Raw genomic sequence first — 23,071 nt, 5'->3', positions numbered from 1 at the left:
TTCTTTTCTTTTTCTATAGCTTTTATCATGTTACAAATAAACAAATATATAAATCACAGTTTAGTAGAAAATTCGCATAAAAATAGATTCCATTTGTAATTGTTCTAAACCTTTCTATAATTATCTTGATAAACATTTAAACAATAGCCATCTTACTAAAAACATTTCAAAAATAATTTAAAATGAGTTTATAATATGATTTTATTTTTAAGATGCAATGTGTGGGTTTAGACTTTATACATCTATACTTGTGGGTGCCATTAAAAAAAATTCAATAAAATAATTAAGAAAGAAAAAAATTTTAAAACAAAGGTCAAAAGCAAGATCTCTTCTGTAAACACACAGTCACACACACATTCCCATTAATGAAGGGATTAATTAATTAGAAAATAATTGACAATTATTATGTAATAAATTGAAGGATGATATAAATGGACACCAGCTGTCATGGTTTCCTCTTCTGAAAAGTTCCAAAATATTATTTCTATTCTATTTGCTCTCTGTCTCTACTGCTTCCTTTCCTCAAACCTTAATGTGGCTTTGGATCCTCTCTCAGATTTCATCTTCCTTCAGTTGCTGCTGACAAACAACTTGTACACTACAACTTTCTTCAGCACTGGTTAATCAGACTACAGGTATTTCATCATTCCTTCAAAAATGTTTTTTTTTAATGTGGGTTTTCTTGAAATCTTGAATTTTGTAGTGTTTAATCTTGCTGAAATTAATTGGGAATAAAGATTTGAGATCAATTGGGTATTTTGTGGGTTTCTTGAAATCTTGCTGAAATCAATTTGCAGGTGTTGTTGGATAAAGATTTGAGCTCAATTGGGTGTTTTTAGGTAAAGATTGAACTGATTTATCAAACTTGACATAAAACCCTAAAAGTTTTGTTCTTTTTGGATATTTGAAGTGATTTTAGCTTCACTTTTGCTAAATTGTTGCTTAGGATTTATGAAACTGTTCTTAAACTGAAATAATCTGTCAATGCCTGCTGATTCAAATATATGCTATCTAAATAAGATTTCAAGATTGATCTTCAATGTCTGCCAATTTAATAGGGAATGTGGGTTTCTTGAAATCTTGAATTTTGTTTTCTTTAATCTTACTGAAATCAATGTTTTGTGTGAATAAAGATTTGAGGGTATTTTGTGTTTTGTGTGTGGGTTTCTTAAAATCTTGAATTTTGTTAACTTTAGAGTTTAGTCTTGCTGAAATCAATTTGCAGGTGTTGTTTGAATAAAGATTTGAGCTTAACCGAGCGTTTCGAGGTAAAAATCGAACTGGCCTAGCAAAATTGACAAAACCCCAAAACTTAACCTAGCTTCTAATCATATTCTGCTGTCTGTTCAATTCGTAATTTGAGCCTCAATTTTGCTAAATTGTTGCTTAGGGTTCATGAAATTGTTCTTAAGTTAACATTTATTATTAATGTCTGCCAATTTAACTGTACATTAGCCACATAAGGTTTCAAGATTTACCTCCGATATCTTCCAGTTCAATTGAGTTTATGTTTCAATTCATATCCTGTGCTCTATTTGCTAAATAAAGTCAACTATATAGATTTTGACCTTTGTTCTTGAACTTTAGGAGTGAAGAAGACTCTTGGTCAAAGTTCCGGTCAAACCGTTTTGGAACAATGAAGCTTGAAATGTTGTTTGGGTATCTTCTGCTTATGTTTGGAAGTTGTTCCATTGCATTAGGTAATGCCACCTTTTCTCATAATTCCCATTGACTTTGGCTTGCATGTCGTAGTCAAACTAAACTCAATGCAGTCAAGTTTTGTATAAATCATAACAAGTCTTGAAATTGCAGGTGCTTATGTGGGAATAAATATCGGAACCGATCTTTTAAACCTACCATCACCTGAGCAAGTGGTGGCAATCCTTAGATCCCACCAAATAACCAACGTGCGTCTTTTTGACGCTGATAACCACCTCCTTAGCGCACTTTCTGACACTGAAATTGAGGTTATGGTCAGTGTAACAAATGAAGAGGTTTTAAGAATTGGACAGTCACCGGCTGCAGCCGCCGCTTGGATCAACAAAAATATAGCAGCCTTTGTGCCATCCACCAACATCACCGCCATTGCTGTCGGCAGTGAAGTCCTTTCCACAATCCCACACGCAGGCCCGGTTTTAGTTCCCGCCATGAAAAACCTCCACAAATCCTTAGTTTCTTCAAACCTTAATTCCCAAGTCAAAGTGTCAACCCCGTTCTCGATGGATTTGATCCCGAAACCGTTCCCTCCATCAGACTCCACTTTCAATTCTTCATGGGACTCCATAATATCAGAAGTTCTTCAGTTTTTAAAATCCACAAATTCTTTTTTTATGTTAAACGCTTATCCGTACTACGGTTATGTGCAAAGTAATGGTATATTTCCGATCGAGTACGCACTTTTTCAAGCGTTGCCTCCGGTCAAACAAATAGTTGACCCGAACACACTCTTTCACTATGACAGCATGTTAGATTCTATGGTGGATGCTACTTATAACTCCATATCCGCTTTAAACATTTCGGTAATCCCAATCGTTGTAACCGAAACCGGGTGGCCGTGGGCCGGTGGCGCAAGCGAACGTGACGCCACGCTTGAAAACGCTGAGACGTTTAATAATAATTTGATTAAACGGGTTCTAAATGGGTCGGGCCCGCCGAGTCAGCCCGCGATACCTATGAATACCTTCATTTATGAGCTGTTTAATGAAGATAAGAAGCCCGGCCCATTATCTGAACAAAGTTATGGTGTGTATTTTAGTAACGGGAGTTCGGTTTATACGTTTAGTTTGGGTGCATCGGACCAAGTTGCGGTGAATGGTTCTGGTGGGTTTTGTGTTGCTAAGAAAGGAGCTGATACTGGTAGCTTGCAAGATGGGCTGAATTGGGCTTGTGGGCCAGGCCAGGCTAATTGTAGTGCAATCCAATCGGGCCAGCCGTGTTATATGCCTGATACGATTGAAAACCATGCTTCGTTTGCTTATAATGATTATTATCAGAAAATGCGGAGCGTGGGTGGAACGTGTGACTTTGGTGGCACTGCTGTATTGACCACGGATGACCCCAGTACGTGTAACCTGCCTGTTCTTTTTATTAATTCTTATGTTGACATAAATGATTTTAATTGTTTTGTGTATCGTTATTTTGTAGGTAACGGGTCATGCATATTTACAGGAAGGTAATAATGTGAACTTATAGAGCAATTTTTATTTTGGATAACTATGAGAATTTTGTTAACATGCCCGTGGGACCAGGTAAAACTAACTTTTACTGGGCAGGTAAAAGGTTTACATAAAACCAAAAAAACTGATTCGTAACCTAAAAACCTGATAAAACAAACCAAACCCAAAAAAAACGACGGTTGATTTTATGTTTTCGTAAATGATGAATTTTCAGTTTTGCATGTAATTAAAACTGAAAAAAATGGAACCGCACCGAATTTATGGATTTTTCTTTTTTTAATTTTGAACGTTAAGTAATTTATAAGAGGCTTTTAATAAATAGTGTAATCTCAATATTATAGCCTAAATGTATAATAATCAGTTAATTATTAAGTAACAAACTAGTTTAGGTCCAAATTCACTATTTGGGCCAGTTATTATTTTGAGCCCAAAAGTATTATGCCCTGGTGGTAGGACCAAAAAAACCGAAACGAATTGAACCCAAACCGAATGGTTCTCAAAAACTTAAAAACCAAGTTTTCTGCTTTTGGTTCGGTTTGAGCCCAAAACCGACCCATGCGTGCCCCTAGGTAAGTGGAAGCTGGATCTGAACCTGAGGTGTTTGACTAGGAATTATTACAGAACATTATATATGTGTTTTTTCCTATAATAATTAAATCCCCATTTTTATTTGAATGCTGACATGTAAATCGGTTTAAAAAACAGTACAAACTCGAGCATTGGTGGAACGGTTACACCTGCATTGGGACCAGATGGGCCACCCGGAAATGCATCTCCGGGTCAACTTCCCCACATCTCGGTTTTGCTTTTGGCGGTGGTTGTATTGCTGGTTGTCTAGATTTTTTGCAGTATTGTATAGCTAGCTCATGTATGTGGTCTTCGCCTTATAATGCCGAGCGTTTGGAATATCACGAAATTAGACAGGAATTTCTAGATTAAATTGGTAAAGATTTTACTGTGATTGTCAAATCTTGGGTTATTTTTTGTTGGTTTTGATGATGTAAGTTTTTGAGGGTTATGGTTGGAGTTGATGTCATTTATGGGAATATGCTTGTACAAGCCATTGGTTTGGTTGGTTGGTTGGTTGTACTTGTGTATGAATCTCTTTAAATTAAAATAAATTCCTTAATTTCTTAAAGTTTAAGGTTGGTATTGGCGTATTGCTGTAATGTTTTGAAATAAACCTCATGTTCCAGGATTTGTTCACTTGCTTAATTTTTGTCATTTCATTTTCTTCATTATATGCAGTTCAGTTTGGTTTGGTTTGACATAGAGATTATGAATCCTGATAAGCCTATTTTGTTCTAGATAATGACAAGTCTTTAACGAACTAAACGTATTAAATTAATTCGGTGTGTCTAAATAACATCGAATCGAGGGTTTGGCGCTAACCTACTTTAGCCCAACTATTTAACTAGTAAACAATTTTCAGCTAAATAATAGTTATTAAAATTAAATACTAGGGTTTGATTAATTAATTTGTACGAGTTGATTTTTAATACATCCGGAAGGATTGGCTGAACATACCAAATGTAAACGAATCCCTTATCCCTTAGTAAGTAAAATAGAGAGAGAATGTGTCTAATTTATCATAGGGAGTTACTACATTTAGTAAAAAGAATAGAGCGAGAGCATGTTTAACATAACCCTTAAATAATAGTTTTTCTAAGTGACAAAATACAACCACTGCATGATAATCATGGTAATATACAAGTTTAGTCGAGCATCTGGACTTGTTTAATCTAAAATAGCTTAAGCACTACTTGCGAGTAATTTTACGAGTTCAAACTTGACTTGATCGGCTCATTTAGTTTTTAAAATATCCTTGTGTGTATGATAAACAAACAAACCATATCCTTATATTGCCAAACATACCAAAAATACATGAACCATTTAACATGAAAGTTTTAACCACTTTTATGACAAGACTTAACCACTTGTCTTCTAGCTTAAATATCGCTACATGTTCCGTTGCGATCATTTTTCAAGTCACTAAAACACGTGTTGAGATATTAAAAAAAATATTCGACGAACACTTTAATAGATTAAATCGGTGATTTTCATTTGATAAAACATAAAAGTATCATGTTTTTAAACTAATCTTTGGCTTCATTGACTGCATGAAGTCATGAACCACCTACACCTACTTCCTTCAATAATCAATATAACCATCTGATATGACCTCATAACTATCAAGTTGAAGATGAAAAGCATCCATCAATTAGGACTACAAGACCTGCAGAACATCACATGATGCGAAATTGTTGCAAATCCAGCCCAATATCAATGACGCCAATCCAGTTGATCTATGGCGTGAGCTTAAACTGTGTTAAACCGTCTTACCCTGTTTGATGATATTTATTATTCACTGATGCATAAACATTATGCGACTCTTTTTTATTAATGGAAAAAGAGAATTACATAATCAAAACAAAGAACTATCGGGTTTATATAGACCCTTACAATGACTTCTACTCGAATTCAAATACTTACGCGAAAACAAATCAAATTCGAAAAACATGATTATGGATAAGAACATTTAAAATAAACTGATAAGGACAGTAGTTAATTTAATTATTATCTTTGATCTCCTTCAAGCAACCCCATGAGATCTTAACCGAACCACCCCATGTTTTCAAGTTACAAGTCCTTTTCTATTTCCCATCCATGTGCTTTCTAAAGGCACTCTTGACATAATCCAAGTAGGATTCATTCTTATAGAGTGCTTTCTCTCTACTTTTAAGAACTTCAGCAAATGGTCCAATGATGTCATTAGGCCCCGGACTCACAAATATCGGGACATAAATCCTGTTATTGCTTCTATTAGCACCTACACGATGTCCAACACTTTTGTACTTTCCGTTACTGATTATTTGAAGGGCGTCTCCAACATTGATCACCAAAGCTCCGCTAACAGGGGGGACATGAATTCATTTCATGGTATTCGGGTTTTGCATGTAAAGCCCTCCAACATCATCTTGAAGTATTACTATTAATATGCCAGTGTCTGAATGACATACCGCACCCACAGCGAGCTCTGGGTTAGGACATTTTGGATAGTAGTTAAATTTAAGCCTTTTAGTCCCCATTAGTATCGATTTTTTGCTCTCGTCGATCTCTTTTACATTTAGTCCATTCATGAGTATCTCAAGCAGCTTCTTGACAAGGATTTCAGAACTCTCTATATATGCCAAAGCTTGATTCCTACCAAGATTAACGACACTTCAACATTTTAAACTTGGTAGCATAGTTAAATACTAAACTTGGTAGCATAGCCAAATATACTGGTAATTTGCTTATTATGAATTGATAGATTTTGTGAACTTAAATCTTAATGATTCAAATGGATGTTTTAAAAAGTTGGAAACATTGGGAAAAGAAAAGGTTTTGATCAAAGGTGTTGTTTTTACATGTTATTAATACAATGGCACATTTTTTTAATACATTCTTAAAAGGCACATAATTATATGTGAAATCAAATATGAAGTATATGCCATAGCATATGAAACAATTATAATATTATAATATATATTTAAAGCAAAACATGTTTTTCACATAGCCTTCTAATATGTCATCCACATTAAGATAATTAGGAATTGTTAATAATACAGTTTTAAGAAAGTCATAATTGATTTAATTGAGTTAATTAATAAATATTAAATAGTAATAAATGCATTAATTGTTATAAAAAATTATTAAATTGAAGGAATGGTAATTCAAAAATTAGTTTATTAGGTGAAATGTGTATAAATGAAAACTGATTAGTTGACATCCCATATGGATGATATATTTGAAGGCCATGTAAAAAACATGTTTTGCTTGAATAGATTAGTTAGACTAGGCCTTAGAGTTGAAGTGAGTTTTATTAAATATAAAACCCTTTTAAATGTCGTGATTCTCTTCTTTTTGTCTTGAAAGGTAAGCTATACTTGAACCGTAAAAAATAGGAGGCCTTTAAAGATGGACCCATATATATCAGCTTACTTATTGTATGCTTGTTGAAGGCTTTTTTGACCTATTTTAGTTTGTGTATTGTAATCTTTGTATTGTGATTTATCAATAATAAGGAAACCCTAGTTGTAGCCCGTGGATTTGGTAGCGTAGACCGAACCACGTAAATTTCATGTTCTTGTTTTACTTATTCATTTTACCCAACACTTACCCGCAAATGGGAGGCCAGAGGGAAGCAGCCTCGTCACACGACATGAAATCGATGCTAAGATAATCCTTCCACTCAAGGGGTTTCTTGGCTCCTGGAGTAAAGCTCTTACCATAACGGATATTATTGGTAACTGACCGTCCTTCGGAGTATTTCAGCTTTTCTTCTACCGACAACCCAAAAAACTGGTGAGTTGCTTCTTTGACATCCTCAAGAACATGAATAGGAACACAATGGTTTGCAATCTGAAAGAAGCCCCATTTTTGTGCTGCATCACACACCGCTTTAGCTACTTCCGGGTCATCCATATCAATGACTTGGTAGGGACTTAAGTCTTCGGTAATGTTCGTATCAAAACGTTCTTCTGGAGGTTGAATGTATTGACTTGGTGAGTCCCAGATCTGATAAGCCTTTCACTCCTTGACCTTGGTTCACCACAAAATCAATGATATCGAGTGGTTTTGGGTTGTTGGTTGAAATCGATGGAGCCATGGTTCCAGATATGTGAATAATATGATGAGTGTAGATGAAGTGGTTAATGTGATATTTTATACATAAACTATGATTAAGTTGACCACTGATGGAGAGAGAGCTTTCTCAACATTTGGAATGCATGCAGGAACCCTTATTTTCTTTTTTTCGGAATCTTTCTGGTAGACAAATACATATATTTCAAGTTCACGTTTTTTCATTGGATTGATGAAACCAGTGGAAGTTTTTTGGAGGACGTACAATAAACTCTTTGGTTTTTGAAAGGAAATAGGCTTTGATTAATAATATGGTTTGTGAGATTGAGTTTTTTTGGGTTCGGGGTAGATCAAGGAATCCAAGTTTAACATTGGAAAATTGGCGTGCTTTTGATTTTAATTTGGTGTGAGGGTGAAATGGTGCTTTTTTTTTTTATGTTGGGTGGTGACATACACTGACCAAAAAAGTTTGGTGTTTGTAACCTTGGTGTTGCACTTTCTTGCTAGCTTTTGGTGCGTAAAGGTTAATAAATTATATAATATATTGTTCCCGAGACCGTTTAAAGTCTCTATCTTTCAATCTCATCCGTTGAAAGCCATGAAATTTCTTCCAGTTAACGGAGGTTTCTGCCTGGTGCTGCTATTTAGCTTCCAACCACCTAATTTCCGTCACTCACATATACTCTGTTCCAAAGCTAATATGCGATTGAAAGAAGAAAATCAAAGGGTGAAAGTGATGGTACTCACAGCAACAAACAAATTGAAGTAGAGGTAACCATAAACCTTTTAATTTAATAACAAGAATTCAAATCCTATCATTTGAGTGTTAGAGGAGGAGGAGGAGGAGGAGGCTATAACAAATGTTTGATTATCAAAAAAAAAAAAGTTGATAAACCAACATGAAATAAACTGCTTTTTAAGGTATCAATTATTAAAAACGAGCAACATTTTTTAATTTTGTTTTTGTTTTACATACTGATATCAATAGGCTTAAATTTCAGTTAAAAGTTTTTGAAAATGAAGAATATGTTTCAATTAAAGCTCAATTAGGGGCGGCTTACAAAGGTTTTGCAGATACAACTAGATTACTTCTTTTTTTGAGGCCCTTTTAAAGGGAAACAACATAATGAAAGTTCTTTTCTTTGGTTGTAATGTAATATAGCGACGTATGCTATTTTAGATTATTTTAAATGCTTAACGAAGCATTATTTGTTTGATAGTTATAAATCTCAACTAATGCAGTCTAATGCTCTCTGTCTTTATAGGTCACAATAGTGTCTATATGATAGTCTTCATCAATTATGCTCATTTTGGTGGGTAAAACAATAATTAGCAATTTCTTCTCTTTGCATTTATTCATAACCACACAAATATTTAATTTACTATGCTAATCTGAATCATTTGTTTTGATCTATGTTAGTTTTTATCTTCTGAAGTTCACTGCTGTTGTTGGGCTCTGAGGTTGGACCCCAGTTTTGTGAAAACTTATGGAGGGATTAGAAATGTTGCTGATGCTAAGGTACTTTTTTTGATTAATTGATAAAACAAGTCTTGCCCACATAATAAATATAACAAAGCACAGCATAGCTGCATTCTTTATACAATAAAGCTTTATGATATTAATGCTAAATGACTCTTTTGCTCAGATAATAAGACTCATTCCAACCACTGTCCTACATGCAAACACCATGTGGAACAGTTTGATAACCATCACTTCCCTAGATCTTAAATACTTTGGTTCACCAAATATAAAACAAAATAGCCATTATAGTCCAACAGGCCCACTGGAAAATTGCTGCATTGTGGGAAATACTGAAGCTGTAATTTTATGTATTTTCTACAGGTGGGCAATTTCTCATTTATGTTAGATTAAAATGATTTAATGATAAAACTAGAAATTAGATATCTAGATGATGTGGTTTTCAACATGATTCCTGTCTATAAGCTGAAGTATTAAAACCTAACTGATATTTTTCTTTTTTCTTTTTTTGTTTTACATAGATGAAAATAACATTAAAGAATTTAGATAACCTTAACCCTCCTATGAGCTGCAATTCCAGCCCCGGAGGCAAATGAAGGGAAACTAGGACCATTGGTGGCCCGTGTAGAAGTAATCAAAAAAGGGAACGATCATAGATTGGATCATCTCTTAAATTCATACAGGGTTTTTTTTTCCATTAGTCTTTTCTTTTTCTTCACATTTTTGCTGAATATTGGATAATACATATTATATTTTAAGTATAAATTGGTCTATTTGACATGATGTATTTTTTAGTGAAAGTATAGTTTATATGCGTATCTGGGTGTCTCGGATGATCCTAAATTCAAAATGCATTCTTGCCATCCATTAAGGAACTTTGGATGCCAAATAGAAAGTGTCATGAAACATGTAATTATTAAAGCCTTCATAGATTGAAAATGTCAAGAATCTTCAAATAAAACAATAGATATATAGAAGGTACTAACTAAATAACTTGGTTATAAAGCAGAAGGTATGTAGATAGCGATTGACTCTATAATTCACTGGAGGCTGTGTCATTCCCTCGCAGTAGCATACACGGTTCGAAAGAATTATTTATTTATTTTTTTTAAATAAAATTTTGTAATAAGTGTCTTTATATACCTGTTTTTTTTAAACAGGAAGCTTGGGAAAAAAGGTAGCACAACATGTCCATCGAAGGAAGAAAGCGATTTTAGTTCAAGTTTTGATGTACCTAAAGCTATATCATAGCTTTTTTTGTTTCTTTTCTTTTTTATCTATTTGTCAAGTTATTTGTAGCACTAACAGTGTGCTACTATAAGGACTACTGTACATGTGTGTTAGTTGGCATTTTTATTTTAAATACAGCATGCTTTCAAGGGTCAGTAGTTTTCGTTGTGTTTTCATTCTTTTAGCGTAGTCGGTCGACTTTGCACTTACAAGTTAAGTATGATATTTTTTTTATCTTAACAATTATGTTTATGGCATTAAACTACCCGTCCACCGGACGGGCATAAAACTAGTTTGTTTTTGTTGTCTTTGGAAAAAAAAAACTGATAGAAGTGAATTAGTATAAATTTTTTTATTGGTTTTATGATAGAAAACCCATTTTATTATTTGAATGCTGACATGCAAATTGGTTTTATAAACAAATGAACAACACAAACGCTAGCATTGGTGGAACGGTACGTTATACCTGCATTAAGGGTGTTACACTATTAATTTTAAACTGAAAAGTAGTAATTACATCAAAAATGCAGGCGGACAACAAGCTGTGTCGCTACTCACTTTTGAATTGCAAAACCAATTTTTAAAAACTACGCTGATCTTGGAGTCATCGAGAAATGCATTGGGACCATAGGGGCCACCCAGAAATGCATCTTCGGGTCAACTTCGAGACGTGACATCTTGGTTTTGCTTTTGATGGTGGTTGTATTGCTGGTTGTCTAGATTTTTTGCTGCATTGTATAGCAAGCTGTTGTTGGTAGTCTTCGCGTTATAATGCCGAGTGTTTGGAATATCACGAAAGTGGGCATGAATTCTAGATTAAATTGGTAAAGGTTTGGCTGTGATTGTCAAATCATGGGCTATTTTTGTTTGTTTGTTTGAAAAGTAAACTTTTTGAGGGTTATGGTTGGAGATTATGCCATTTACGGGAATATGCTTGTACAAGCCGTTGGTTTGGTTGGCTGTACTTGCGTATGAATCTCTTTAATTAAAATAAAATTCTGTAATTTCTTAAAATTTAAGGTTGATATTGCTGTATTGTTTTGAGAATTGAGATGATCGAACCTCAAGTTCTAGGAATTGCTCACTTGTTCTTGGTGGTTCTGTTTCGTTTTCTTCATTATATGTAGTTTGCTTTGGTTTGGTATGATATAAAGATTGTAAATCTTGATAAACCCTATTTGTTCTAGTCTTCTAGATGGTGACAAATCTTTAACGAACTAAACTTATTAAGTTAATTCAGTGTGTTTTGATAACATCGAATCGAGGGTTTGGTGTGCTTTGGTAACATCGAATTGAGGGTTTGGCGCCAACCTACTTTAGCCTAACTATTTAAAAGTAAACAATTTTTAGCTAAACGATGGTTATTGAATACTTTATTTTGTATAACTAATTTGTACGGTTTGATTTTAATACATCCGAAAGGATTGGTTGAACATACTAGATGTAGACGTATCCCTGATGAGTAAAGTAGAGAGAAAATATGACTAATTTAATAGAGGGAGTGACTACAGTTAGTAAAAATAATGATGCGAGAACATGGTTAAAATAGCCCTTAAAAACAGAAATTTAATATTTATTTTTTTAAATGATCATTTAAACAATCATATAATTGTTATAGTTATGGCTTTGGCATCCTTGGTATCATTACCCTAATCAGGATTTCATTTTAAAGGTTATCTTAAACATGTCTTAAAAACTGTTTTTAAGGATGTGACATCCTTGGTATCATTACCCTAATCAGGATTTCATTTTAAAGGTTATCTTAAACATGTCTTAAAAACTGTTTTTAAGGACATCCTTAAAAACAGTTTTTAAGACATGTTTAAGATAACCTTTAAAATGAAATCCTGATTAGGGTAATGATACCAAGGATGCCAAAGCCATAACTATAACAATTATATGATTGTTTAAATGATCATTTAAAAAAATAAATATTAAATTTACCCTATAAATTAACCCCTAATTAACCATTTTTAATATTAAATTTCAGGGCACGCTCGGTTCCGTGGACCGACGATGATGAGGTTGCTTTGGCAATGGCTTGGATACACGTGATGGACCACAAGAACGCAACAGGAAGACCAGTTAGCAGTTCATGCTGTTTTTCAAAATCATTTTGGCGTAGCTGGTCGTACATAATATCAACTTTGTTCAAAGTGGAGGGATTTGAAAGCCAAGATTATGAAATACAACCAATTGTACATAGCCGCACGTGCCGAGCAAGCCGACGTTGAAGTATATTTAGAGGCACGTAGTTAGTACCGAAACCAAGCGATGAATAGCAGCTTTAATCACATCGTGGCGTGGGATGTTCTTAAACATCATCCCATGGTTAATGCTCCAGTTTCTGACTCTGACAGCGACGAATCCGATGTGAAGGATTAATTTTATACTTTATGAATTTAGTATTTTACTTTATGTTTTATGTGTTTTTTTAATGTTGTAACTAGGATATAGCCTGTAATACACGGGTGGTTAAAAAATTGCAACAAAAAATTAAATTTAATAATAGACATAATAGCATACCTTATGGATTTATAAAATATAAATAATGATAAATAAAATTTATAATTCATAAATTTATAAAAACCTCAATGAATACAACATTTAAAGTTATATATGTAACTTTGTTAGTAATTATATAAATGATAATAGTATTAAAATTAAATATGTTATTAGATGTAAATTATAATTTTGGAAATTGTTGAGATGGAATCCCATGTGGATAATTTAATTAAATGCAATATAGAACTATGTATTGCTTTAATATAGTAGTTAGATTTTTTTGTTTATGGACCGTATGTTATCTTAATTTTATTTAATTATTTTATATTATTATTATTTTAATTTGAAAGTAACTTAGTTAAATAAAAAGTAAAATAAAAATGGTTGAAAGATAGATTGTTATGAATGATGAATTTTCAATATTGAAATATGGTTGTGACAAAATAATGTTACGTTAATGTGGAGAAAAAACATGAAAAATGGTTAGCGGTGGGACGGACACCACCCTGACAACCAGTGTTTTCAAAATCGGACCGGTTCAACTTGGATTCGGTCACCGACCTGTCCGGTTATATATAGCTTGCTTGGTTCTCTAAAAATCGGCTGGTTCAAACCGGTTCATCGGTCTGACCGAAGAACCGGGCCGGTTGAACCGGCTCACTATAAAAAAAAAATAATTTTTAAAGATTTACAATTTTTTTAACATTGAACGTCATTTTTGAGGTTAAAGTTGTTTGATCGACAACACTTAACCACTTGTCTTCTGGCTTAAAGATCGCTACATGTTCGTCGCAATGATTTTTCAAATCACTGAAACACGTATAAAGGTTAAATTAAATATTAAAAAATAGGCAATGAATATTTTAATCTCGATGATTAAAATATATATAAGAAATAACAGTAGCCAGTAGTATCATAACACCCACATTTTTCCAAATGAAATGAATTAATTATTATCATGTCACAACCGTACACGTATCGCCTTCATTGACTGCATGAATCACCTACCCTTACCTCCTTCTATAAACTAAACTCATCTGATTCACCGACTGTAAGATGAGTAAACCTAAAAGCATTCACCAATTAGGACTACAGGACCTGCTGAACACTGGATTGGCAGCATATGATGCGAAGCTGCTGCAAATCGAGCTCAATAACGCAATTAATGGCGCCATTAGCTCCACTCCAGTTGAGCTATGGCGTGAGATCACTTCTAGAAGGTTGTTGAAACCGGATTACCCTCATTCGCTGCATCGGCTCGTCTACAACGCGGTGTACGCTAACTACGATGTGGCTGTTTATGGTCCGACTCTGTATTGGTTCCCTTCAGAGTAAGTTGTACTGCTGCTTACTTGTGCAGATGTACGGTGTTGATTGATTTGATGATTGTTGTGTGTTGAAGAATTTGATTGGATGGTAGATGGTTAAAATTAGGTTAATTTAATATTTTGACCTAATTAAATGAAATTGTGATGTAGAGCTGAAGGGATAAAATAAATTAATACATTATATAATAATAATTTAGATTACGAAGGACAATTTGAAAATGTGAAGGGCTAATTATGGAAAGGTTTTACAGTTGGGAAGCTTGTGGAGAAAGTTTTTTTTTTTTTTTGGTGGAATCGGAGGCTTTAGTGATAGATTTTAGGACAAGGTCCGGCTCGTCGAGACCTTTTTCTGTTGACTGCTAATGGGCCTCGTAATTCCACTCGTGGCCCAAGTTATGCTCTTTTTTAGTTTGAGCCATATTTGCCTTGTTTTCCACTATCATAATGTACTAAGCTTTTGATGTAAATTTTAATCGATTAGGAGAATGCGCTAGTTTGATCTGCAATTGAATGCGTTATATGTAACAAATTTTTTGTGTTTACCTTATAAATTAGGATTGATTCTCAACAAACAAACTTGTGGAAACTTATTGAAACTCATGGTCCAAAGCTTCTGGGAGAAAAATACAAGGACCCTATAACAAGTTTTAAACAGTTTCACAAGTTTTCAGTTCAACATCCAGAGGCAAGTTCTAAACAATTCAACAAAGTAACAAACAGTTCACATTTTTGGATTCATTTGATGAATTTTGTTATTTTTCGAGCCGTGTTCAGGTATGCTGGTCAATTATCTTGGAAAAACTTTCAATTCGATTTCATCAACCTCCAAAATGTATTTTGGACACCTCGGATAAATCAAAACGTGGGGGCACATGGCTTCCTGGTTCGGTTTTGAACATTGCTGAGTGTTGTTTGCTGTCAGCTAATGAAAAGGTTGCAATTGTATGGCGGGATGAAAGATTTGATAACTTTGAAGTGAACAAGATGACATTAAAAGAATTGAGACAGCAAGTAATGTATGGCTAATTTTCATCTAAATCTGAATAGTAAAGAAATCTTAGTAAATTACATAACTTTAGGCTCTTTTTTTGCATAAAATACCAAGATACTATGTCTCGTTTCTAAATATCATCAATTGAAGATTGGTGTTATTTTAGAGAATCTTTGTAGTTGGTTTCTAGAATAAGAAAGCGGTGCGTAATTTTATTCTAGTTTTCGTAAAATAGCCTTTTATTTATCCTTAACTCATTTGTAAAATATACAGGCTGGTTGCAAATGCATTAAAAGGATTGTTTTCAAAGGGAGATCCAGTTGCAATTGATATGCCAATGACTGTGACTGCAGTTATTATATATTTAGCAATTATATATTCTGGACTTGTGGTTGTATCAATAGCTGATAGTTTTGCACCAAAGGAGATTGCTACACGATTACGGGTGTCAAAATCAAAGGCTATTTTTACTCAAGACTATATTGTTCGAGGTGGTAAAAATTTTCCTTTGTACAGGTAATAACTAATTAACTACGTCTTTAGTTAATCATGCTTAAAATACTGAAGCTTTATTTTTATTATTTTTTATTTTGCAGTCGTGTTGTTGAGGCCACTGATTGCAGAGTTATTGTGGTTCCCGCAATTGGAGAAAGCATAGACATTCAACTAAGAAAACAGGATATATCTTGGGAGGATTTTCTTTCTAGTACAAAACACCTTTCTAGGTATGGTACTAATTCTTTTTTGATGTGCATATTTTTGATACAGAAATGATCCAAGATTTAGCTGGCTCATATCTCTAGACCAACTAGACAGAGGCAATTGGGCTAGAAAAGGCCCAACTTAAAAAAGGCATGAATCCCGCTACATGGGACTCATATATAGGGGTGTAAAGGAGTTCGGTTCATTTTGCTTATGAGAGCCCAAGCTTGAGCTCAAATCCTTTTGAGCTCTATTTCTAAAGCTCCATCTCAGCTCGTGAGTAATTTTCAAGTTAAAGCTCGGTTAGGGTTCAGCTCGTTTATTATAGTAAATTTATATACAATTTTAATTACTTTTCTAACACACACGCAATTTAGTTATTATTCTTATATATAACAAAATATGTATTATTTAGCTGTTTTTAACGTAAGTTTTATATAACAGTAATATTTAGTAAACAAAGTTATAGAAATAATATGTTCGTTTAGGCTCGCGAGCCAGCTTGAGCTCGATAAATGAAGCGTGGGCTCGTTGACTTGAGCTCAGGCTCGAGCTCGTATAAGCTCGGCTCGTATCAGGCTTTTAGCAAGCCAATCTCGAGTAGCTAACGAGCAGCTTCGCTTGTTTACACCCCTACCCATAAGTAATAGATGGATATCGTTTCTGAATTCCACCATTTGGAGCCCTGATTTCCAACTCAAAAGGTTTTCCCCAAGTTTACTAGTTTGGATTTATTTAGTTTTTGAGTGTGAAAATGATGTGCTTATTTAGAAAGACTTGATTATTACGAAGTCAATTTCAGTTTTACAAATTTGGGCTCAACCTGCAAAATTTAGATCTAGGCTATAAAAGAGGGCTTGATGTAATACTCTATGCATTAAGTATTATGTTTAATGATCTAATTATACAAAACACAGGCCTGACTATTGCGGTCCAGTATATCAATCAGCAGAGTCGGTGACAAACATACTCTTCTCTTCAGGAACAACAGGTTTAAGGATTGTTATTTGCATGTAATCCTAATTTTATTGATTTAGTTCTTTGTCACTCATAACTTTTTTTGTTTCTTTTAGGAGATCCTAAAGCTATACCATGGACTCAAATTTCTCCCATTCGACCAGCCTCTGAAACATGGGCCCAATTGGATCTTCAGCCTGGAGATATTTTTTGCTGGCCCACAAACTTAGGCTGGGTAATGGGGCCCATTTTACTTTATTCATGTTTTCTGAGTGGTGCAACATTAGCTCTTTACCATGGCTCTCCACTTGGTCATGGTTTTGGAAAATTTATCCAGGTTGGTTTTTAAAACCTTGTCACAAGTATACAAGATTGAAATAAAAGGTTTATTGTAGAAACAAGTAACCAACTTTGGTAAAATTTATATTTTAAAACCATAAAAGTCTTCAAAAAGATTTGATGCATGGTAACAAACTTTCAGATATTGTAATTTAAGCTTATTCTCGTCCAGTCAAAATGATGGTTGATGTATCAGTAACTCTGGCCTTTAACCTTTTTGGCATATGGAAATTGGTTAGTATAGAAGATTCCCTTAAAAATTTGAAACTTTGATGGTTTTTTCCTAAAAGCTTAAAAAATATGATGCAAAGTAACAGACTTTCAAATATTTTGATATTAGATAATTTGACCCCATAATGAAGTGATAGTTGACGAGTGTGTAACTTTGACCATGTTGACCGTTTAGCGGAGTATGGAAATCTGTTATGTTAAAGGATTCCTTTAACAGATAATGTTGAAACATTGATTGGTTTTTTCTAAGGTAGAAAACCTTGTTTACCTATAATATCAAGTTAACCAAAGTTGGTTACTTTTTAATTCAATTTGCCTTACCTTTTAAAAGAACCAACAAGTGCATGGGTTGTTTTCCAGGATGCAGGAGTGACAATTTTGGGCACCGTTCCAAGTTTAGTTAAAGCTTGGCACAGTACAGGATGTGTGGAAGGACTAGATTGGACAAAAATCAAGTAAAACTAAAGCCCTCATTTTTAATGCAAAATCGCGATGTTATGAAGCTTAATTTGTATATATTTTCAGGTTATTTGCAACTACCGGTGAAGCATCTAATGTTGATGATGACCTTTGGCTATCTTCAAGGGCTTATTACAAACCGGTTATTGAATGTTGTGGTGGCACTGAGCTTGCTTCATCTTATCTTCAAGGGAATGTTTTGGAGCCACAAGCTTTTGGTGCTTTTAGCTCTCCTTCATTGACAACGGGCTTTGTAATTCTTGATGAGCATGGAGTTCCTTATGTAAAACCTCTCAAAATTCTTAATAGAAACTTGGGTTTTCAAGATTTGTTGTGTTTGATTCCTTTTGGTCTTTTTATGCGTGTTATGGCAGCCGGATGATGAACCATGCGTTGGTGAAGTGGGCTTGTTTCCTATTTACATGGGAGCAACCAATAGACTACTTAATGCAGATCATGAAAAGGTTTACTTCAAGGGAATGCCTATTTACAATGGAATGGTATGATCACATGTTATTTATTAAAAGGGCAACTTTACACTATAGCAACCAAGTTTTCTAACTGTCCCACTAAAATCAGTTAGTTCTTTTTATTCCTCTAAAGCCAGTCAGATTTTTTATTAAGGCGTCTTGATATTGTAAATTTGTTTTAGGAATGTTTGATTTTTTTTTAAAAATTACGTAAAGCAAATGAAACATATATGAATCTTGGTTACTATTTAGTGATAATTTTTTTTTTCCAATTTGACTTAAATTGAACAATTATGAAACTTGGTTATCAATTTTTTCTAGCTTGACTTAAATTGAACAATTATAAAACTTGGTTATTGTTTAGTGATATCTTTTTCCCTACTGTTGACTTAAGTTGAACAATTATGCATCTTGGTTGCTCTTTAGTGATTTTCCTTTTTTTCCAATTTGACTTGAATTGAACAATTATAAATCTTAGTTACTTAATGATGATTATTATTATTATTATTATTATTATTTTCCAATTTGACTTAAGGTGAACAATCATGAAGCTTGGTTATTATTATTATTTTTTTAGTTGACTTAAATTAGACAATTATCAAACTTGGTTATTATTTACTGATTTTTTTCTTCAGTAATACCTCCTAATTTGTGTTAATTTTGAAAAATATAATCACTAAATAATAACTAGGATTCATATGTGTTCCAGATCACTCAATTTTAATAAAAGAAGTTAAAGTATTTATAAAAAAAATTCACAAGATTGGAACCACTAATGAAATTTGAGTGCCTTTAAAAATAAGAAAAGGCCTGAGTGACTTTGAGGAACGCTTAAAAAAACACAATAAAACTGATCGCGTGTTGTGTTTTTCCAGCAACTCAGGAGACATGGTGACATCGTCAAAAGAACGATTGGAGGCTACTATGTTGTACAAGGCAGGGCTGATGATACCATGAACCTTGGTGGCATAAAGGTAAATAAGTTGTTATCACAACTCTGTCTCTAATAACAAAACTATACAAAACCAAGAAACCAAAACGGTTATATGCATGCAGACAAGCTCGATTGAAATCGAGCGAGTGTGTGAACAAGCTGATGCCAGCATCATGGAAACTGCTGCAGTCAGTTGTCAACCCGCAACCGGTGGTCCAGAACTGTTAGCCATATTTGTGGTACTAAAGCAAGGGTTCAACACTCAACCAGACAAGCTAAAGATGATATTCTCAAAGGCCATTCAAAGAAACCTTAACCCATTGTTTAAGGTTACCTTAATATGCGGCTGCACGCTCTTGTATTTTTAAAATTACTGCAAGAGTTGGTTATGTGATCTAATTTACTAATTATGTTAATTAACAGGTAAGCTTTGTTAAGATTGTTCCGGAGTTCCCTCGAACGGCATCTAACAAGTTACTTAGAAGAGTTTTAAGAGATAAATTGAAGGACGAGCTTCATAGGCGAAGTAAAATATAAGCGCATGGTGAGTTTCTGTACTGACATGTTAAATAAGTGTAAGTTTTTTCTTGAATGTAAGTTACTTTGATGATATTTACTATTCACTGGTGCTTGTTATGAAGCCTTTTTCTTCTATATATGGGAATAAAAGGTGTTAATGGGTCAAAACATTTATTAATACGTATTTAGTTTGGTCAAGACAATTGTTAATTGTTATGTGCTGGTTATAAACCAAAGCCAATATATATTTATTGTTTGGTTTTAGTCCGCATAGGTTTAAAATGACATTTGGGAGTATAGAGGTAGGATCAGGAAAAAGCCCAAAAAGAACCTATAGCCCATTTAACATATTCGTGGGTCACTCATATATTACCCGCGGGAGTCATCCGCCAAGAAACAGAAAGTCCAAACATTCTTCTAGAAGCCGCGGAAGCCATCCACAGGAAGAAAGACATAAGTCTTCTGAAAGAACAAATGGTTGTAAGGAAATCCTTCTAGAAGCACGTGGAAGATGCCCGCGGGCAAGAGGAAGAAAGAGGAAGGGTGACTTCACATTTGTAAGATGAAACAGTTGATAACCAAAAGATTTCTTGACAATGACATTTATCTTCTTAAAAAGAGCATGTGATGGTCTAACCAATGAAGAGGAGAAAGCTGGACATTCTCCAACGGCCTAGCACATGGCCAGGTTGTTACTTCCTATCCGAATGAGCCGCATGTTTCTCCATGTGAATGGAAGCATCTTTTGGCTAGTGACAACTTTGTCAATCACATTTTCTCACTCCCTTCTATAAATACCCTTTTCATGAGGTATTCATTCACAACTCCGATAATGCATCAATCACATTATTATTCTAGTACTTTCTCTCTTTAGAAGAAAAGTTACTGATTCTCATGTCGGATGGTAGTTACGAGAAGACCCCCCATCTTGTAACGAGCTCACGGTGATTTGTTTTGCAGGACGTAAACTCGGATCTAGCTCGATTCCTGACTTATTTTAACCTAATTATATCCTCCATTCCTCACCCTGTGGAAATATAGGTCTAACCCTAATACGGATTAGGTTCGTGTTTCTTCAGGGAGTTATAGACGGCGAGGTGGTTACAGCTTGATTGATAATGTCGTTTCACACTTCCGTTCAACTGCTTCAAGTACTATATAAATGATATAGAAAACAGATTAGATTGTGTGATTTGTTCTTGATTTGTATTTGACATTTGAAGAGGTGAAACAAAAATACGTGAAAAGAACAAAGTTTATGCTTTTGTGAATTTAGTTGTGTCCTTCCCCGTTAACTTTAGACGAGTGGATCAAAAATTACGAACACGATTTGCATAAACGTCTTGTGTCCTATTAATTACACAATTCAAAACAAAGAACTAAAGGGTATATATAGACCCTTAAAATGACTCCTACTCGAATTCAAATACTTATATGAAAGGAAAGCAAATTCGTAAAACAAGAAAGAATTCAAATACTTATATGAAAGTAAATCAAATTAGAAATACAAGAAAGATAAAGGATAACCAACATTTAAATAAACTTATAAGGATAACCAACATTTAAAATAAGCTTCGGGTTAAGACATTTTGGATAATAGTTAAATTTAAGCCTTGTAGATCCCATTAGTACCGATTCTTTGCTCTCATCGATTTCTTTTACATTTAGTCCATTCATGAGTATCTCAATAGCTTCTTCACAGGGATTTCAGAACTCTCTATATATGCGAAAGCTTGATTCCTGCTACGAATAACGATAGTTTCGATACTTTAAACTTGCTAGCATAGTCAACTACACTCTGGTTAATTTGCTGATTATGAATTGGTAGATTTTGTGTCATTTAAATCTTAAAAATTCAAGTGGATGTTTGAAAAGTTAGAAACATGCATCGGGAAAAGAAACACTTTTTATTAACCCAACCCTAGTAATAGTATCAAAGGTGTTGTTTTTACATGTTAATTAGAGCCCGCTCAACCTTCTTAGGAGCCTAAATTGGATTCTAAAATCAGGGTTCTTTTTGTAAGAAACACTTTTTTTGCTTAGGAACCTAAAGCGTGGTCATACAATGACACATTTTTTGTATACGATTTTTTAAAAGGTCCACAAAGATATATACATATTAGAGTCGATGTGAGTTCTACAGAAATGGGAGGCTAGAGGGAAGCCACCTGACCGTAATTCCACACAAAATTGATGATGAGAAAATCCTTCCACTCCAGAGGTTTTTCGGCTCTTGGAGTAAGGCTTGTACCATAACGGATAATATTATCAGTAACTGATTATTCTAAGTATTTCATTTTTTCTTCTACTGGCAACCCAAAAAACTGGTGAGCCACTTCTTTGACATCCTCCAAAACATGAATAGGAACTCCATTGTTTACAATCTGAAAAAAGCCCCATTTTTATGCTGCATCACACACCGCTTTAGCTACCTCTAGGTCATCCATATATCAATGACTTGGTAGGGACTTGAGTCTTCTGCAATGTTCGTATCAAAACGTTCTTCTGGAGGTTGAATGTATTGACTTGGTACGGACTTGAGTCCCATTTCTGATAAGTCTTTCACTCCAATTGGTTCAACACAATTTTTTTTTTTTTTACCAAAAGATGATAGTTTTTTTTAATAACATTGAAAAGTAGTGATTCCATTGAAAACAGAAGACAAATGGGCAACAAGCTGGGCAGCTATTTGGGTTGTTGATTGAAATCGATGGAGCCATGGTTCGAGAGATGTGAATAATACGATGTGTAGATGAAGGGAGGAGAGAGCTGTGGGAAGAGCTTGGAATGCATGCAGGAAAACTTTTTTTTTTTTTTTTTAGAAAATGAATCTTTGTGGTAAACCAACATAAATATTTCTTATTCAAGCTTACACTTTCTTATATTTTATAGAAAATGAAGTTCCCATGTAGAATTTTTTAGTTTTTTTTTTAAAATGATATCCTGTTAGCTTTGCTAGGAGTTTAATTATACCAACAATCAGAAAGCTAGATTTAAACCGAACTATACTACAGTAGGTTATAGCCATTGACAGATACATGATTTTTCATCAACAGAGGCAAAAATAAGGACATGTAAGGGCGGGTCAGGTTCAGACGGGCCGGTAGGGTAACATTCAGCGTTT

At 34.1% G+C, this 23,071-nt stretch overlaps 2 protein-coding genes and 2 pseudogenes across 4 annotated transcripts; 2 read left to right on the top strand and 2 right to left on the bottom strand.

Moving 5' to 3' along the window:
• The first annotated feature begins 540 nt into the window (after positions 1-540).
• LOC143578646 (glucan endo-1,3-beta-glucosidase 4-like) lies at positions 541-4,248 on the top strand. 3 transcript variants are annotated; one of them, XM_077062155.1, is made up of 6 exons: positions 541-619; positions 1,226-1,268; positions 1,588-1,700; positions 1,813-3,060; positions 3,145-3,172; positions 3,879-4,248. In XM_077062155.1, the coding sequence occupies exons 3-6, from the start codon at positions 1,637-1,639 to the stop codon at positions 4,012-4,014; spliced, it is 1,476 nt and encodes a 491-aa protein (XP_076918270.1). In that variant the 5' UTR covers positions 541-619; positions 1,226-1,268; positions 1,588-1,636; the 3' UTR covers positions 4,015-4,248. The 3 variants fall into 3 exon arrangements, with proteins under 3 accessions (XP_076918270.1, XP_076918272.1, XP_076918271.1); XM_077062157.1 differs by having other exon boundaries at positions 548-619; positions 3,882-4,248; XM_077062156.1 differs by lacking the exon at positions 541-619 and adding an exon at positions 817-839.
• Positions 4,249-5,830: 1,582 nt separating this feature from the next.
• On the bottom strand, positions 5,831-7,833 carry LOC143578648 (feruloyl CoA ortho-hydroxylase F6H1-3-like; annotated as a pseudogene).
• Positions 7,834-14,073: 6,240 nt separating this feature from the next.
• LOC143578663 (putative CoA ligase CCL12) lies at positions 14,074-20,094 on the top strand. Its single transcript, XM_077062163.1, has 13 exons — positions 14,074-14,348; positions 14,901-15,030; positions 15,120-15,361; positions 15,610-15,852; positions 15,933-16,061; positions 16,956-17,029; positions 17,112-17,332; positions 17,926-18,020; positions 18,091-18,307; positions 18,399-18,524; positions 19,370-19,468; positions 19,551-19,757; positions 19,852-20,094. Exons 1-13 carry the CDS (start codon positions 14,074-14,076, stop codon positions 19,963-19,965), a joined length of 2,172 nt encoding a protein of 723 aa, XP_076918278.1. The 3' UTR covers positions 19,966-20,094.
• Positions 20,095-21,480: 1,386 nt separating this feature from the next.
• On the bottom strand, positions 21,481-22,667 carry LOC143578654 (feruloyl CoA ortho-hydroxylase F6H1-3 pseudogene; annotated as a pseudogene).
• Between the last annotated feature and the right edge of the window lie 404 nt (positions 22,668-23,071).

The sequence above is a fragment of the Bidens hawaiensis genome, unplaced genomic scaffold (assembly GCF_021521415.1).
Source record: "Bidens hawaiensis isolate Kalapana, Puna unplaced genomic scaffold, B.hawaiensis_p1.1 tig00029316_1, whole genome shotgun sequence".
Taxonomy (NCBI): Eukaryota; Viridiplantae; Streptophyta; class Magnoliopsida; order Asterales; family Asteraceae; genus Bidens; species Bidens hawaiensis.
This window is presented reverse-complemented; position numbering and strand designations above follow the sequence as displayed.